The sequence below is a fragment of the Eschrichtius robustus genome, chromosome 11 (genome assembly GCF_028021215.1).
Source record: "Eschrichtius robustus isolate mEscRob2 chromosome 11, mEscRob2.pri, whole genome shotgun sequence".
Taxonomy (NCBI): Eukaryota; Metazoa; Chordata; class Mammalia; order Artiodactyla; family Eschrichtiidae; genus Eschrichtius; species Eschrichtius robustus.
In genome coordinates, this window is record NC_090834.1 from 30,564,502 (window position 1) to 30,583,305 (window position 18,804).

General features: G+C 37.0%; 1 protein-coding gene across 3 annotated transcripts in view; it reads right to left on the reverse strand.

Moving 5' to 3' along the window:
- Positions 1 to 18,804, reverse strand: part of GRIA4 (glutamate ionotropic receptor AMPA type subunit 4) — a 526,394-nt gene that overhangs the window by 135,531 nt on the left and 372,059 nt on the right. For all 3 annotated transcript variants that reach the window (XM_068554257.1, XM_068554258.1, XM_068554259.1), the window contains exon 5: positions 1,990 to 2,043. In XM_068554257.1, the coding sequence (XP_068410358.1) occupies positions 1,990 to 2,043 (54 nt within the window). The remainder of the gene's footprint in view (positions 1 to 1,989; positions 2,044 to 18,804) is intronic.

Consider the following 18,804-nt stretch of genomic DNA (forward strand, 5'->3'; position numbering starts at 1 on the left):
CCATCGTAATCCCTCCAACTAAATCAGTCTTTTCTACTTCATACGTTGTTACTTAGTCATTATGTAGATAACTTGAAAGTGATGCCATCTACTAAGGCTGTCTAATACAGGCTGTTATAGCCATTAGGATATTATAACTATTAATTCTTTTAATTTTGTATTGGTATGTCAATGCCAGCAATTCCGTTCTGGCATGATAATCTGTAACATATTGTCTTTTTTTTTTTTTCCTTCTGAATTCCATTGTTTGGAAAGAATAAATGGTATTAAAACCTTCTATTTGCTAGAGTCTCCTTGCATAATGCCATTGTGACATTATAAGTCACATCAATAAATGTCTCTCTTTTTCTCTTATGGAGATTAATATCAGGATATATTTGCTTTAAGATTTATATTTTTATAAAATATGTTAAAACATCCAGACTACAGGCCTACTAAAAGCAATGGAAAAAACAAGTAAAAATTTCTCAGTATTTTCATGATAATATTAAGTAACAAAATTATACTTTATGCAAGAAACACAACACAATAAGACTTTACAGTTTACACTGCATTTTAGTATCTCAACTCCATAGTGAAACCTAGTTCATTAAAGACTTAAAATTCCTGTCTCAAAGTGTGATGGCCCACTTGCCACATGAAAAGAGTGGATGAATATGAATCTGTTTTGCAGCCTTTTGTTCTTTCCCTGCTTTGAGCGCAAGATCCTCACCAAAGAAATATGTGGTGGGAAAAGAGAAAAAGGAGAACACAGTCTTAACTTCTCTAGGATAAACCACTTTTGAGATCAAGCCCTTAGGGCAGATCTGATACTGCCCTATTTATCAGGGTACTCTTATAAATCAAGGAGAATGGCCCTCTGTATGGTCAGTTTTCCCCCACACTTGCAAAGTTAACAAGAAATACTTGAGCCTTGCCAAGAAATCTAAAAGGACTTGACTTACACCTTTAAGAATTTTATACTAATGCCTGTATCTTGTACAATAAACATCTATATATATGTGAAAAGTTGACACTATTAAAATAATTTGGATTACTTCTAACAAAAACTTTCTTAAATAGCCATTTCAAGCTTGTTTTTCATAAAATTAAAAAACATGGGTCATCAGTTTTAATCATTTTTGTAATACCCCTAAGTATTGGCAATCTTCATCCATAGAGTAGCACATTTATCATTCACACAGACTAAAGGCCATTATCTAATTTGCCAAGTAATATCATAGTAAAACAAACATTATAATTAGCTTTAAAGGTCACTATGGCAGATATCAAGCTTATCTGCACCAAAATATATTGAATTAGAAATATAATGATCACTGTGATTAATGAAATACAATTGTTTTTAAGGAAAGACAAGAAAAATTTAACATAAAATTTTTTCACCATTTGAGCTACCACCTCCTCCCCCTTTTCTGTGCATCTGCATTATACATTAATACATTAGCTAAATCCCCTTAGAAGACCCAGGAATGCCTACTCACAAAAAAAAAAAAAAAAGAAAGAAAAAGAAAAAAAGAAGCAATTTTCTCCTGGCACCAGCAAGGTAACTACTTAGGAGATTAAGAGATAACATTCCTTTCTCAGTCCTGTAAGGGATCACAATGACCCACTATTGCCTGTTGGACTATGTAAACTGTCAATATGTTACTTTGATTCATAACCCTTTATCTCAAAAACTTATGTTTTGACCTCTAAGTTGTGCAGAAAATCTCATTGCTTTGACCTCTAATGGGCAGAACAGTCCTCAGAGCTTTCTGAAAGACTATCTAGCAGGTTATAATCCTCAGGTAGGCCTAAATAAAATTTTCCATTTCTTTCTTAGATTGACCATTAATTTTTTTGTGGACACATAAGAGTACTAGCCTATGTGTTATAAAAAGCTTAGTAAGTAATATAGTTTAATAATAGAGCACTATTTCAAGGCACAGTTAACATAATCTTGAATGTCTGAGCAATTCTTATGAAAAATAGAAAATAAAGAGTTCTTACCAAGTTTGCAATGATATAATGGTAGCCTTTAACATGCTTTCCAACACTCACAATCTGTGAAGATATAAGGAAATATGAGAAAACCAATTTAACTTTACTGAATGATCATATTTTTAAAAACAGAATTTTAACTATTCTAGCATAATGCCATGTGGAAACATGTTGAGAAAATAATATTGCTTTTCTTATGAAAGTGATTTATCCTAATTAGAAGAAATTCATAAGCCACACTAAAAATTAAGTGGTTGAAGTAAAAAAAAAAAACAACCCTCTAATTTCAATCCCACTGTATAAATGACCAATCATTTCATTATATCTTGTTCAGAAAACTACTATGCTATAATCCCCTCAAAGAGAATGACAATGTTATGAGACAAACTAATAGTTTACATATATTTCTAAAAAGAATACTTTAACATAAGAAAGAAAATTATTTTGGTTCAAAGAATTTAGATGTACTTAATTTATTGATGATTTGTAAGAATTCATGATAGACTGTTAGGTGCCTCAACTGGTGAGAATGATTTTCTATGAGTAGATTGGTTCGTAGTCCTGAAAAGCAGGTAAGATTTTTCTAGGCAAAATCTCTGTTTTTAGATACCTCTGATACCACAGAATACTTAGATAATTCTCACCTGCCTATGGATATAGCAATATTTTATTATGATAAAAAGAATAAGGACAAAACAACATCAAGAGACTTTTCCTTCTGCTACATTAATTTTTTTCTATGAATGTTTTTTAGGAATGTTTAGAAAATTAGAAACTAAGAAATTTTAGGAAAAAGTAATCGGATATTTTAAAAAGTACAACTTTATTTCTGTACTAGAAATTAAAATTCTTATTTTGTGAAACTGAAAATTTCTTTAATTAGAGAAATTCTAATGACAGTTACTAATGAGCAGCTTTGTAGCCTCATTGGTGTCCTCAAAGGTAACAACACAACATAATATTTTCATATACTTTTTTCATTAAAGAAAAAAATTGAATTGTTTTTAGTATTTTAATATCTTCTAAAATAATTCTTTGTAAATTAGTGACTTGTGTATGAAACACAGGTAAACCATTTTATTTTATTATTATTTTTTTCAAGATAGCAGAAGCAGCTTTATTCTGAAGCTTGCACAGCTTTGCACAATTAAAGCATTGGTGATATCCAGTATTTTAAAAGTTGCTGTATGAGTATTACATGTTTAATTAATAAAACAATTCAATTTAATGAAATGTTTAGATAATCCCAGAAATGTTTCAACAGAACTTCAGTCAGAGACATTCACTGTGAGAATTACAGTTATTTCAAACAATATTTGTGAACTAGGGAGCTATGATAGGGTTCTCATTTCCATTCTTATTCATGTCCCATAATCACACTTTCATGCAGGTGCAAATTTTATTCCTGAGAGGTTGGGGTTAATTTGTGCAATATTGACACCTTGCAAGCTGCCCAGTACCAGAAACAACCTATCTTATTTATAGCTGAAAAGGAAAACAGCTGGAGGCCAACAGATGCACTAACTGTCACTGTTTACTTTCTACTCCACTCCTTGGTTAGTTTTCAACCAGAGCCAAGTTGGCCTCATGTTAACTCCCCTCTGTTTTATACGCCCACCTGCTCTTCCCCTCCTACCAATCTATTTTTCCCAAGGGGCCCAATCCAGGGTTTTTTTTTTTTTAATTTTCATTGGAGTATAGTTGATTTAAAATGTTGTGTTAGTTTCTGCTGTACAGCAAAGGGAATCAGTTATACATATACATGTATCCACTCATTTTTGATTCTTTTCCCATATAGGTCATTACAGAGTACTGAGAAGAATTCCCTGTGCTATACAGTAAGCCCATACTAGTTATCTATTTTATGTATAATAGTGTGTATATGTCATTCCCAATCTCCCAATTTGTCCCTCTCCCCTTTTCCCCCCAAGTAACCCTAAGTTTGTTTTTTGATTGGGTTGTTCGTTTTTTTGATATTGAGCTGCATGAGCTGTTTGTATATTTTGGAGTTTAATCCCTTGTCAATTGCTTCATTTGCAAATATTTTCTCCCATTTTGTGGGTTGACTTTTCATTTTGTTTATGGTTTCTTTTGCTGTGCAAAAGATTTAAGTTTAATTAGGTCCCATTTGTTTATTTTTGTTTTTATTTTTATTACTGTAGGAGGTGGACTGAAAAGATCTTGCTGTGATTTATGTCAGAGAGTGTTCTGTCTATGTTTTCCTGCAAGAGTTTTATAGTATCCAGCTTTACAATTAGGCCTTTAATCTGTTTTGAGTTGATTTTTTTGTGTGGTGTTAGGGAGTGTTCTAATTTCATTCTTTTACATGTGGCTGTCCAGTTTTCCTAGCACCAGTTATTGAAGAGATTGTTTTTTCTCCACTGTATATTATTGCTTCCTTTGTCATAGATTAGTTGATCATAAGTGCATGGGTTTATCTCTGGACTTTCTATCCTGTTCCATTGATCTACATTTCTGTTTCTGGACCAGTACCATACTGTCTTGATTACTGTAGCTTTGTAGTATAGTCTGAAGTCTGGGAGTCTGATTCCTCCAGCTCTGTTTTTCTTTCTAAATATAGCTTTGACTATTCAGGGTCTTTTGTATTTCCATACAAATTGTAAAATGTTTTGTTCTAGTTCTGTGAAAAATGCCATTGGTAATTTGATATGGATTTCATTGAATCTGTAGATTGCTTTGGGTAGTATAGTCACTTTGATAGTAATAATTCTTCCAATCCAAGAACATGGTATATCTCTCCATCTGATCTGCTTGTGTCATCTTTGATTTCATTCATCATTATCTTATTGTTTTCTGAGTATTGGTCTTTTCCCTCCTTAGGTGGGTTTATACCTAAGTATTTTATCCTCTTTGATGCAAGGATAAATAGGATTGTTTCCTTAATTTCTGTTTCTGATCTTTCATTGTTAGTGTATAGGAATGCAAGAGATTTCTGCATATTAATTTTATATCCTGCAACTTTACCAAATTCATTGATGAGTTCTAGTAGTCTTCTGGTGGCATGTTTAGGGTTTTCTATGTACAGTATCAGGTCATCTGAAAACAGTGATTTTACTGTTTTCTTATACTTTTCTTTTTCTTTTCCAATTTGGTTTCCTTTTCTTTTTCTTCTCTGGTTGCCATGGCTAAAACTTCCAAAACTATGTTGAATAATATTGGTGAGAGTGGGCACCCTTGTATTGTTCCTGATCTTAGAGGAAATGCTTTCAGTTTTTCACCATTGAGAATGATGTTGGCTGTGGGTTTGTTGTATATAACCTTTATTATGTTAGGTAAGCTCCCTCTATGCCCACTTTCTGGGGAGATTTTATCATAAATGGGTGTTGAATTTTGTCAAAAGCTTTTGCTGCATCTATTGAGATGATCATATGGTTTTTATTCTTCAATTTGTTAATATGGTTTATCACATTGATTGATTTGCAAGTATTGAAGAACCCTTGTCTCCCTGGGATAAATCCCAGTTGATCACAGTGTATGATCCTTTTAATGTGTTGTGGATTCTGTTTGATGGTATTTTGTTGAGGAGTTTTGTGTCTATGTTAATCAGTGATATTGGCCTGCAACTTTCTTTTCTTGTGATATCTTTGTCTGGTTTTGGTATCAGGGTGATGGTGGCCTTGTAGAACGAGCATGGGACTGTTCCTCCCTCTGCAATTTTTTGGAAGAGTTTGAGAAGGATAGGTGTTAACTCTTCTCTAAATCTTTGGTATAATTCACCTTTGAAGCCATCTGGTCCTGGACTTTTGTTTGTTGGAAGATTTTTAATCACAGTTTCAATTTCATTACTTGTGATTTGTTTGTTCATATTTTTTATTCTTCCTGGTTCAGTCTTGGAAGGTTGTATCTTTCTAAGAATTTGTCCATTTCTCCCAGGTTGTCCATTTTATTGGCATAGAGTTGCTTGTAGTAGTCTCTTATGATCCTTTGTATTTCTGCAATGTCAATTGTAACTTCTCCTTTTTCATTTCTAGTTTTCTTGATTTGAGTCCTTTCCCTTTTTTTCCTGATGAGTCTGGCTAAAGGTTTATCGATTTTGTTTATCTTCTCAAAGAACCAGCTTTTAGTTTCATTGATCTTTGTTATTGTTTTCTTCATTTCTATTTCATTTATTTCTGTTCTGATCTTTATGATTTCTTTCTTTCCACTAACTCTGGGTTTTGTTTGTTCTTCTTGCTCTAGTTGATTTAGGTGTAAAGTTAGGTTGTTTATTTGAGATATTTCTGAGGCAAGATTCTAGTGCTATAACCTTCCATCTTAGAACTGCTTTTGCTGCATCAAATAGGTTTTGGATTGCCGTGTCCCTAGGTTTTTGTTTTTTTTTTTTTCATCTTTGATTTCTTCAGTGATCCACTGGTTGTTTATTAACATATTATTTAGCTTTCATGTGTTTGTGTTTTTTACATTTTTTTCCTGTAATTGATTTCTAATCTCATAGGGCTGTCAGAAAATATGCTTGATATTATTTCAATTTTCTTAAACTTACCAAGGCTTGATTTGAGACCCAAGATGTGATCTTTCCATGAGAATATTCCATGTACAGTTTAGAAGAAAGTGTATTCTGCTGCTTTCTGATGGAGTGTTCTATAAATATCAAAGTGTATCTGGTCTAATGTGTCATTTAAGACTTTTGTTTCCTTACTGATTTTCTGTTTGGATGATCTGTTCATTGACGAAAGTGGTGTATTAAAGTCCCCCACTATTATTGTGTTTCTGTCAATTTCTCCTTTTATGGCTGTTAGCATTTGCCTTATATATTGAGGTGCTCCTATGTTGGGTGCATATATATTTACAACTATTATATCTTCTTCTTGTATTGATCACTTGATCATTATGTAGTGTCTTTCCTTGTCTCTTGTAACAGTCTTTAAGTCTATTTTATCTGATATGAGTATTGCTACTCCAGCTTTCTTTTGATTTCCATGTGCATGAAATATCTTTTCCAACCCCTCAGTTTCAGTCTGTATGCATCCCTAGGTCTGAAGTGGGTCTTTTGTAGATAGCATATGTATGGGTCTTGTGGTTTTTATTTTTTTTTATTGGAGTATAATTGCTTTACAATGTTGTGTTAGTTTCTGCTGTACAACACTGTGAATCAGGTATATGTATACATATATTCCCTCACTCTTGGACCTCCTTCCCACTCTCCATCCCATCTATGTAGGTCATCACCGAGCTGAGCTCCCTGTCCCATACAGCAGGTTCCTATGGGTCTTGTTTTTGTATGCATTCAGCCAATCTATGTCTTTTGGTTGAAGCACTTAGTACATTAACATTTGGGGTAATTATCAATATATATGTATCAATATGTATGTTACTATTGTCATTTTCTTCATTGTTTGGGTTTGTTTTTGTCCCTTCCGTGCCTCTTTTGTTCCCTTCTCTTGTGGTTTGATCACCATCATAAGTGCTGTGTTTGGGTTGCTTTTTCCTTTTTGTATGTGTACCTATTGTACTTTTTTGGTTTCCATTTCCAATTTGGTTTTGATACAGCAGTCTATATATATATATATATATATATATACACAAGGTTGTTTTAGGTTGTTGGTCTCTTAATTTCAAATGCATTCCCATTTCCTGCATTTGTACCCTCCTCTTCTTATGGTTGCTTGTTTTAATATCCTATTTGTGTATAGATGATTTCCTACTTTTACTGTATGTTTTCCTTTACCAGTGGGCTTTCCCATTTGTAATTTTCTTGTTTCTCATTGTGGCCTCTTTATCTCCCCTGAATAGAGAAGTTCCTTTAGGATTTGTTGTAAAGCTGTTCTGGTGTTGCTGAATTCTCTTAGCTTTTGCTTATCTGTAAAGCTGTTGATTTCTATGTCATATCTGAATAAGCACCTTGCTGGGTAGAGTATTCTTGGTTGTTGGTTTTTCCCTTTCATCATTTTAAATATATCATGCTACTCCCTTCTGGCCTGCAGAGTTTCTGCTGAAAAATCAGCTGATAACGTTATGGGAATTCCCTTATATGTTATTTGTTGCTTTTCCCTTGTTGCTTTTAATATTTTTTCTTTGTATTTAATCTTTGTTAGTTTGATTAATATATGTCTTGGAATGTTCCTCCTTGAGTTTATCCTGTATGGGACTCTCTGTGCTTCCTTGATTTGAGTGACTATTTCCTTTCTCATGTTAGGGAAGTTTTGGACTATAATCTCTTCAAATATTTTTTCAGGCCCTTTCTCTTTCTTTCCTTTTTCTGGGAAACATAAAATGCAAATGTTTGTGTGTTTAATGTTGTCCCAGTGGTCTCTGAGACTGTCCTCATTTCTTTTTATTCTTTTTTCTTTATTCTGTTCCACAGCAGTGATTTCCACCACTCTGTCTTCCAGCTCATTTATTCATTTTCTGCCTCACTTATTCTGCTATTGATTCCTTCTAGTGTATTTTTCCTTTTGGTTGTTGTGTTGTTCATTTCTGTTTGTCTGTTTCTTAAATCTTCTATTTTTTTTTTTTTTTTTGTTAATCATTTCTTGTATCTTCTCAATCTGTGCTTCCATTCTTTTTCCAAGATCTTGGGTCATCTTTACCATCATTACTCTGAATTATTTTTCTGGTAGATTGTCTATCTCCTCTTCATTTAGTTTATCGTGTAGGTTTTTATCTTGCCCCTTCATCTGCAACATATTTATCTGTCATTTCATTTTGTCTGCCTTACTGTGTTTGTGGTCTTTTTCTGCAGGCTGCAGGGTGTTAGTTCCTCTTGATTCTGGTGTCTGCCCCCTGGTTTGTGAATTTGGTCCTGGGGCTTGTGCAGGCTTCCTGATAGGGGGGGACTGATGCCTTCCCTCTGGTGGGTGGAGTTGGGTCTTGTCCCTTTGGTGGACAGGGCCATGTCAAGTGGTGTATTTTGGGGTGTCTGTCAGCTTAGTATGACTTTAGCCAGCCTGTCTGCTGATGGGTGGGGCTGTTTTCCTGTCTTGTTGGTTGTTTGGCCTGAGGCATTCCAGCACTGGGGCTTGCAGGCTTTTGGGTGGGGTCAGGTCTTGGTGCCAAATGAGGACCTCTTGGAGATCTCACACAGATTAATATTCCCTGGAGCCTCTGATACCAGTGTCCTTGCCCCATGGTGCACTACAGCCAACCCCCGCCCTCCCAGGAGGCCCTCCAAGACACCTAGGTAGGTATAACCCAGGTTCCTATGGAGGTACTGCTTTGTGCTCAGTCCCAGTGCATGTGAGACCCTGTGTGCACCCTCCAAGAGTGGAGTACTTGTTTCCCCCAGCCCTGTGGAGCTCCTGTCCTCAAGCCCTGCTGACCTTCAAGGTTAAATGCTCTGGGGGTTCTTCCTCCTGATGCCAGATGCTCAGACTGTCTTGGAGGGTTATTTTTATATGGGAACATCCTTATATAACCTCCATAGGTTTAATTTTGTGTGTGTGTGTGTGTGTGAGGGCTGTTTTTAGTATCAATGTCTGCCACCTCTTTCTTCAGTGTATGCTGGTCATTATCCCCTTGATAGGGTGTTTGAGTGGTTTTGTGGTGACCAGGCCTGCCCTGGATAGTAAGTAGGGTCTCCCCTTTACTCTGTGGTTGTCAATGCCTGTCAAGGGCAGGGTCTGCTTCCCAGTTGTTTGAATGGAGGCTCCCAGATTTGTCTCATAGCTGTTTCTGATCTACGGAGTGAGGTAGGTGAGATTGGAGCACTCCCATTAGGAAAGAAGCCACTGAGTCTTCCTCCTCTGGAGCAGTTCACCTGTGAGCCTGTTCCATTGTGTCACCTTTCACCCATTGTGTGAGCTCACAAGTTATTCTGTTGTTGGCACTGCTCTCAGCCCCACCTTAACTGTGGGTATGCTGGCAATTGGCCCCGGTGTCTCTCAGGCATTGTTTTCAACAGGCCACCAACATAGATCCACTGAAGTCAGCTCCCAGGATTGCAGTAATCATAGATCTGGACCTACTGTGGGTTCTATGGGGGCAGCTCAGACTCTGGCCTGGCCCATCACCTGTGTACGTGTTCACAAAGTCCACAGCTGCTAAAGCTAGACCTGTCTTGGCTGCAGGAGCACTCATTGACCACTCAGATATTCTGCAGTCACTGAGTTTACAAAGCCAGTCATGGGGGTGTAATTCTGTGGTTTGTGCATCTGTGAGGAGATATTTTAGTTCTTATTCCTTAGTTGCAGTGCCCCTGGTTTCAGCTCCACCTCTGCGTGGGGGAGCAGGATGCCAAGGGCGTAAGAGAGCTGGCCACAGCAGGGATGGGGCATGAGGTGTGGCCAGTGGCTGCAGGTGCAAGAGAGCCAGTCCCAGCAGGATCTCTTCCTAGTGTGCTGGGGAGGCAGGAGCTGGAGCATGGGGAGAGAGGCTGCAATGGCAGCCCTGCCCTTTGTGCATCACTCAACAATGGTGCTTCACTTCTATGGAGGTCTGGGCTTCCTCCAGGAACATTCCTGGCTGTGGAGCTCCTCTTTCCCATCCCCTCAGGCTGTCTCTTCACAGCCAACAGCAGTCCTCTCCCCGGGTCTGCTCTCCAAACCCCACGTTCCAGCACCCAGGCCCTGTCTGCACTGGCAGACACATGTCTCAAGCTGGGATATGCAGAGCTGTGACTTGGACCCTCTGTGTAGATCTCACTCTGTCCTGCCTGCCACAGACTGGTTGTTGCACTCTCCTCTGAGATCCCAAAGCTCCCCTTCTGTCCCAGCTGTTCTCCCTGCTGGTGAGGGGGCTTCCCCAGATGCAGGAACCTGTTCTCTCCTTCAGCTTCCACCCAGAGGTGTGGGTCCTGTCCTGCTTCCTCTCCTCTCCTTTTTCCCTTCTTCTTTCTTTCATCTTACCTGGTTATGCGGGATTTTTCTTGTCTTTTTAGATGTCCAAGGTCCTCTGCTAGTGTTCAGCAGGTTCTCTGTGAGAATTGTTCCATTTGTAGATGTATTCTTGATGCATTTGTGGGGAAAGTTGAACTCTACATCTTGCCACTCCTTTGCCATCTTGACTCCTCAACTCTTTTATTTTAAATCCAGAACATATGAGTTGTGTTGGAAAACAGAGTTTTGCATACATAGTTTTGGTGAAATGGAGTTTCTGTTCATCTAATCTTTTCTTTTCAATTACATCTAAGGCCTTTTCTTTGTATTAAAGATTCTACAGTCTCATTACAATGAGTTTGGATTTTTACTTTTTAATTTTTGTTTACTTTGTTCAGTATTTTTGTGCTTCCTGATATAAGGATTGTACTTCAACAATTTTGGGCAATTCTCAGCCAATATCCCATAACATATCCATTCAAAGATATTTTCTATTTGCTTCTAACAGATACTACAATGTTGATACCACTGGCTTTAGGGTCACCTTTATGATAATTTTCCAGTTTCCAGATTCCCAGATCACAGGGTGTGGTATAAATTCAAACTACAATCTGCCTAATGAAGGCTGTGATGACAAATTCTCACCGAAGATATCTCCCTCCCTACACTAAGCCCAGGCCAAGACAGAAAACACTTAAAAGTAGATTTTTTTCTACTCTTCCTCTTTATTGAGGTGTTTCCTTTCAATAGTCTGGCTTTATGTGGGATCTAAGATCTAACTTATTGCCTTGACTGAGCACAAAGTTCCTGTTCTTGAGTGAGCATTAAATCCCCAGTCAGGCTACCCAATCTGACAACTTCCTCAGCACAGTCATCTTGCATTCTTGGCCCTTGAAGATTTTCTTTACTTTCTTTGAAGCTCAGTTATGCATTTGTAATGTTCTACATAGTATTTCTACATGTTTTATATTGCCAGATTTATTTAGTCCATAATTTGTCTAAAACTGAAATCCCCTTGACAATCTCACCATAAAGATGAGGACAAGCAATAAATAGATTGCAGTATAAAGAAAGTTTGGTAAATAAGCAGTTTAATTACTCATGTTATTGGATAATGCAAACCTGAGTGATCTAGCATGGGCTGAGCAGGCTGGAGCCCTCTTATTCTTTGGGAAGCTCAGTTACAGCTTTTGCAAAGATAATTATCAAGGATGGTTGGTACATATTTGGGAAACTGCATACTCTATTGTTGAATCTTACTAGAGATTCCTGCTATTTGATCTCAGCAAGGATTGTTGCCACTTGGCAATCCATTATTTATCTCTTGCTGATTCACTATAACTTTTCTCTGGTGTGGCTATTTAAGCCTTTTATGCACTCTCTTTAACCCCCTTACTCCTCCTGCCTCTACTTTCTCAGCTTGCATTTTCTGTGTGGCTGTAGTCAATCACCTCTGATTTCTTTTAAATTCATTTTAAAGTATAAACACTTGTAAATGTTAAAAAGATATGGAACCAATGGAAATTCTGCACTAGGTGTCTCCATGGAGAAACCACTCTTGGTTCTAGATTGCTAGAAAGAACTACAATAAACTAGAGCTTACGTAATACATTTTCAAGAGGTGAGGATTTAACAAAAACACAAAGAACTGAAAGTGACATAAATCCTGACAGAAAAGACCTTGCACAGCTTGATATGTATCAATATTCTGGAAACTGAGAACTCAAGGGCCAGAGATCTGAAGATTTATTTACCTGGCTGGTTATGCTAGACAGAATACCATTTTTGCTGAGCCAGATCCTGGCTGGGAAAAAACAAATGTGCTAGACAAACTGTGGCAAAGGCCTCATTGCCTTTAAATACTCACCACCCTAACCTAGTGTGGCCATGGTGTAAGGTCAGATTTTGGTCCCTCTGCTAAGCATCCACCACTAGATGGAAATTTCTTTGTGAAAAAAACCCTAATTTATACTCTGTAGTAAAGTGTCCTACACCCAGAAGGTCATTTGTCTAAGGGTTTTTTTTTTTTTTAATGACTGTGTAAAACTGACAATGTCATGAGTATGGCTTTTCATAACTTTCATCCTCACAACCAAAGTGAAGACTATCCCGTAAAAAAACCAAATCTGAGTGACTTAATTTTGCATGCAGACCAAACATTGTGTCTCTGTATTTCTGATGTTATTCTTTTATAAAGAGGGAAAATAAACAGCTTGAGGTGAAAGATATGTATAGCTGATTCACTTTGTTATAAAGCAGAAACTAACACACCATTGTAAAGCAATTATATTCCAATAAAGATATTAAAATAAATAAATAAAATAAACCGTTAAGAAAATACAACAGCAAAAAAAAAAAAAAGAAAAAAGAAAAAGAAAAATAGCATTACCTTCATACAGTGTGTTTGGCCAAGTCATTAAGAGAAAACAATGCCTAGGGTGAGGACTTGGTTGCAATAATTAAGTACGGCCTTTCATAGAGACAGAAAAATGTAGGACTAGAAAATCTGCATCTCCATTCTTTTTACCTTCTTGAAAGACACAGAGGATGCAACTAGACAAAGAATAATGATCAAGTGTCTCTTTAGAGTTCTAAGTAATGGGTTAGGAAAGATTATACAAGTTACATTAATTATTCTCTTTCAAAGGAGTCCATCTTTACGAGAATAAAATGCTTACAGAAAGTGACTAATTGATTCCTTTAATTACTTTTTCTTGTTTGTTTTTTAGGAAACAAACAGTTGTTTAGAAGTATCTTTGGTGCTGGTCAAATGAGTCAGTTCTAAAATTAAGCCTATGTATATTACCATGGTAAACCCCTGATGGGATCCCAACAATTGTTTTATTAACAAATTATGACATAATTGATATTTATGAATGTGACTTCTAAGTATTTATTAATTTATTAAAATTAGGGAAAATGGATCCAGGACAGTTCCATCTTGATCCCACCTTTAGATAAATTTAATTCAATAGCTGTTACCTATGTACAAGTTTAGGGTAAGGAGATTCAAGGACTATAAAGTAAGTCAGTGCTGCTGTTATAAGGGTGTTTACTTTCTAGTAAGGGTATAAGATTTAAATAGAAATGACTGAAATGCAGAGCAGAGTAAAGGGAGTGCTGTGGGTTTTAAGGAGAAGTGGTATCACTTGGTTAGGAGAATAGGTAGTTTTAAAGAGAGAACAGATAATAAATATTGATTGAAATATAAAGAAGTTAATGAGGATATAAATGTCACAAACACTAGTTTATTAAGATCAACTCAAGACTCCCAAATGAATGATAGTTCAGCGTTCAATCCACAATCTGATTTTATGTTACTTCTTTATATTTCAATGACTTATAAAGCACTCAGATGTCTTTCTAGGTAAGAGCTTATATTACCTCAAATTATTATTATAAAGCTATGATCATTATATTGAGCACTCTTTTTAAGCTAAAGATCTGCAATGGCACACTCGAGTATGAATGATTTTGGTTTCCCTTTTAATTTGATTTCATAAGTTAGCTGGAAATTCCTCTCCCAGGAATTGTTAATTGTTATTATGTTCCAGAGAATTCAGTGACACGGAGAAAAGAGTACAACATATTTGGTGGTGATAGGGACATGATGCTTGGTAAATGTTGGAAACATTATCATGAAGGCAGTCACTGTCACTAATACTTTTTTTTAATAGACATTCCAAAGCCCCAAATGTCCCCTGAATGTTGATTTTTAAGATGCTTCAAAATATATTATTATTGATAAAAACAAAAGTTTTAGTTTGTTTAGTTTACTTCAGTTCCATCAAAGTAAGACATAAGGCAAAGGACTTTTGCAAACATCCTGCAGACTTAAACTACAGCTTGTAAAATAACAGCAGGCCCTCAGTATGATGCCCAGATGGGGAGAGGAAAATAAGGAATCCCTGACCAAAAAGGACTAAGGCTGTTTAGTGTGAGAAGAAATTCAGGGAGAAGATAGGGGATGAGAACTCTCTCCATATATTTAAAGATAAAGAGGTGCATACACATATGCATTTTCTTCTATACTAGGAAATGTTAAAAATTATAAAAGGTTCTAATTAGGACAAACTCTTTTTAGGGGAAAGGGAGGGAAAGAGGGTTGTCCATAATAAGGTGGTTGCCTCTTAAAGTAGTGACCTCTCTCTCACTGGAAGTTCCTAGTAGATACTGACTGACTACAAGTAAAAGATTTTGAGTACCCTTCTTTGAGCTCTAGAATCCTGTACAAACTTAAATTCTTATGTCTGTATTGTTAGTCAGTGTAATATACACTACTGATGCTCCACCTACGTTTTTCCTCTTACTCTTTCAATGTATACTTGCTCACCTTCTAACTGCCAGCCCCTGAATTTCCTTGACTCAGGGTCTTCTCTGGTCTCTAGAGCCCACTTTGCCCTTGTTGGTGGGGAGGCCAGGTTAGAAGTGCCAGGGAATTAATATCCTCCTCCTCAGCAGCCCTCATACAATGATTGACAGAAGCTGGTGCATAAATACTCTCAACTCCCTTGCCTCACAAGTGAGAAGATTCTGACATGTATGTTCTACACTAGCTTCCATTAATTAGTTTACACTAATTTCAAATGAGATTAAGCCCCTGTCACTCACATGATAATCTCCTAGATAAAGGCATCTTTTATTGACTGCATTTCTCCACTCTGCTTCTAGTGTGTTCTTCCCCTCCTAAACCAACTGATTACACATACATCCTTGTCTTAAGATCTGTTTCTAGGTGAAACCAAACTAAGACAGCCTCCCAATAAAAAACTTACCAGTGTGGTAGTGAAATCAATAATGTAAAAAACACTTACTTTTTGTTGGCAAATTGTCCCAAACTTTTCATCTCTGTAGTGTAACACCTCTACATTATATTCTGTGTTCCTAATCTGTATGTATAATCAAGGATTCAAGTTTCATAAAATACTTTTATTTAGATATCTAAAGTTTGTGAAAAAGCTTTATTCTCTTATATAGGGAAAATAGGAACAAACCAGTACCTTTATATTCCTGACTCATGATTTCCTCCTTCATATTGTCTTATATACCTTAAGGACACCCATTCTTAGTACTGGTTTGCTTTTGTTTCTTTCTTTGACTTTATTGCAAATGTTAAAAAACATTCTTCACTTTCATCCTTTCAGATCACAGATCACTTTATATACACCTCTCCCTCATTCAGGACCCTATAAGCAATATAATTTGAATAGGGTCATAGAACTATGAGTGAAAAGCAAGTGCTGATATTTGGGTGTTTCATTTCCACTCCATGACACTCCATCTCATTATGGTAACTGCCAATAGCTTCAGAAAAGCACATTGTAGAGTATATCCTTCTCTTTGCTTATTATGGTGGTTCTAAAACTCTATACCCACAAAGCTTGGCTAAAATGATTCTCATTCATGTTAACTATGAATATCTCTTAGGAGACATCCATTTTAACTGCATTTTAATTTAGTGATTTAAAATATTTGCAAAGAGGCACAAAAGATTCTATGGATTTTGTGCTTATGAATTTGAAATGCACATTATAGATTGAAAGAACCAGTAACATGCTCTTCTTTAATTAAACAGACTTTTTTTAAGAAGCTATATAAAAAATAATTTTAATGAGATGTAGGTGGAGGAGGCAATTCTTTGCTTTCATAAATAAAAACACAGAATAAATACAGTTATTAAGTGATGTAAGTAGGACTCCAGCCTGGGTCTTTTGACTAGAATTTTCATATTTTTTTCACTACACCCTGTTGCCTTCCTTAGGCCAAAGCAATTCAGAAAAATGATATATTTTTGGCCAATATTAATTTATCTTGCACAAGAGAAAAATGAATACAACAGATATTTGTAAGTGACATTTTAAATCACATTACATATTTGATGAATGCAAAACTTGTTTATGAGAAAAAAACTGCTTTCTCATGATGAAACAAAGACACAGTTCCTTTTTCTTCAAATAATCTATCTGAACATATTGCTTAATTGAATAAGAACATACTTGCAAGGTGTTCCTAGTTCCATTTTTTTTCTAGAAGTTTTATGGCTTTGGGTCTTACATTTAAGTCTATAATCCATTTTGCGTTTACTTTTGTATCTGGTGTGAGAAAATTATCTAGTTTCACTCTTTTGAATATAGCTGTCCAGTTTTTCCAACACAATTTAATGAAGCAACTGTCTTTCCCATTGTGTATTCTTGCTCCTTTGTCATAGATTAACTGACCGTATGGAGTGGGTTTATTTCTAGGCTCTCTATTCTGTTCCATTGATCTCTTTGTCTGTTTGTTCAGTACCATACAGCAGGGGTCCCCAACCTCTGGGCCATAGATACTGGTCCGTGGCCTGTTAGGAACTGGGCTGTGCAGCAGCAGGTGAGCTGTGGGTGAGCAAGTGAAGCTTCATCTGTATTTACAGCTGCTCCCCATCACTTGCATTACTGCCTGAGCTCTGCCTCCTGTCAGATCAGCGGTAGTATTAGATTCTCATAGGAGCGCAAACCCTACTGTGAACTGCACATGTGAGGGATCTATATTGTACACTCCTTATGAGAATCTAATGCCTGATGATCTGAGGTGGAGCTGAGGTGGTGATGTTAGCACTGGGGAGTGGCTGCAAATACAGATTATCATTAGTAGAGAGGTTTGACTGAACAGAGACCATAATAAATCAATTGCTTGTAGACTCATATCAAAACCCTATCAGTAGGGACTTACCTGGTGGTGCAGTGGTTAACAATCCACCTGCAAATGCAGGGGATGAGGGTTTGATCCCTGGTCTGGGAAGATCCCACATGCCATGGAGCAACTAAGCCCATGCTCCACAGCTACTGATCCTGTGCTCTAGAGCCCCCGAGCCACAACTACTAAGCCTGTGTGCCACCACTACTGAAGCCCTCATGCCTAGAGCCCATGCTCCACAAAAAGAGGAGCCACTGCAATGAGAAGCCTGTGCACCACAATGAAGAGTAGCCTCCACTCGCCACAACTACAGAAAGCCCATGCGCAGCAATGAAGACCCAATGCAGCCAAAAAAAAAAACCCTATCATCAGTGAGTGGCAAGTGACAAGCTGCGTCTGGTGGAAGGCTTTATAGTGGCAAGTGAGTTGATGTACTTCAATTGTACAGTTGCATCTGGTGGCAGGCTTTAAGTCAGAATCCAACACTTATTTTAGTCCGTGTGTGGCCCATCCATTATTTTATTTACCACTTCTGTCTGCACCTCTTTCCCTCACTGCACACTTGTCTCAGTCACAGTTTTGGTAAGCCCACAAGCTAACCCTAGCCAAAATGAGTAAAAAACAAATGTCACTGGAGAGCTTCTTTGAAAAGGGGGAAAGACCCAATGATGAGACAGCAGAAGACTTTAAGACTGCCAACAAAAAGAAAGCTGCATTTAAAAGAAAATACCAAGAGTCCTACTTAAATTATGGGTTCATTGCAACAGGTGATTCACATTCTCCAAGCACCCTGCATTCAAAGACAAGGCTTTGGAGGTTTTCAAAAGAAAAAAGCATGAACACTAAGAACAGAAGCAATTATTGAAGGCCACCACTTCATCAAATGTGTCTGCACTGAGAGCATCATTCTTAGCATTCTTAACCACATTGCTAAAGCTAAGAAGCCCTTTACTATTCATGAAGAGTTGATCCTGCCTGCTGCTAAGGACATTTGTTGTGAACTTTTAGGAGAGGCTGCAGTTCAAAAGGTGCAGTTCAAAAGAGTGTTCCTCTTTCAGCTAACACCGTAACTGGATGAACTGATGAAATAGCAGAGGATGTTGAGGTACAATTGTTAAGATTAATGAGTCACCGTGGTACGCAATCCAGGTTGACAAGTCTACTGATGTTGACAACAAGGCAACAATGCTTGTTTTTGTGTGATATACTTTTTAGGAGGATGTGCATGGAGATATGTTATGTGCACTTAACCAACAGCACAGCTGCAGAACTATTCAAGTCTTTGAATGATTACATATCAGGAAAATTGAATTGGTCATTTGTGTCGGTGTATGCACAGCCAGAGCAGCTGCCATGACTGGACAACTTTCTGGTTTCA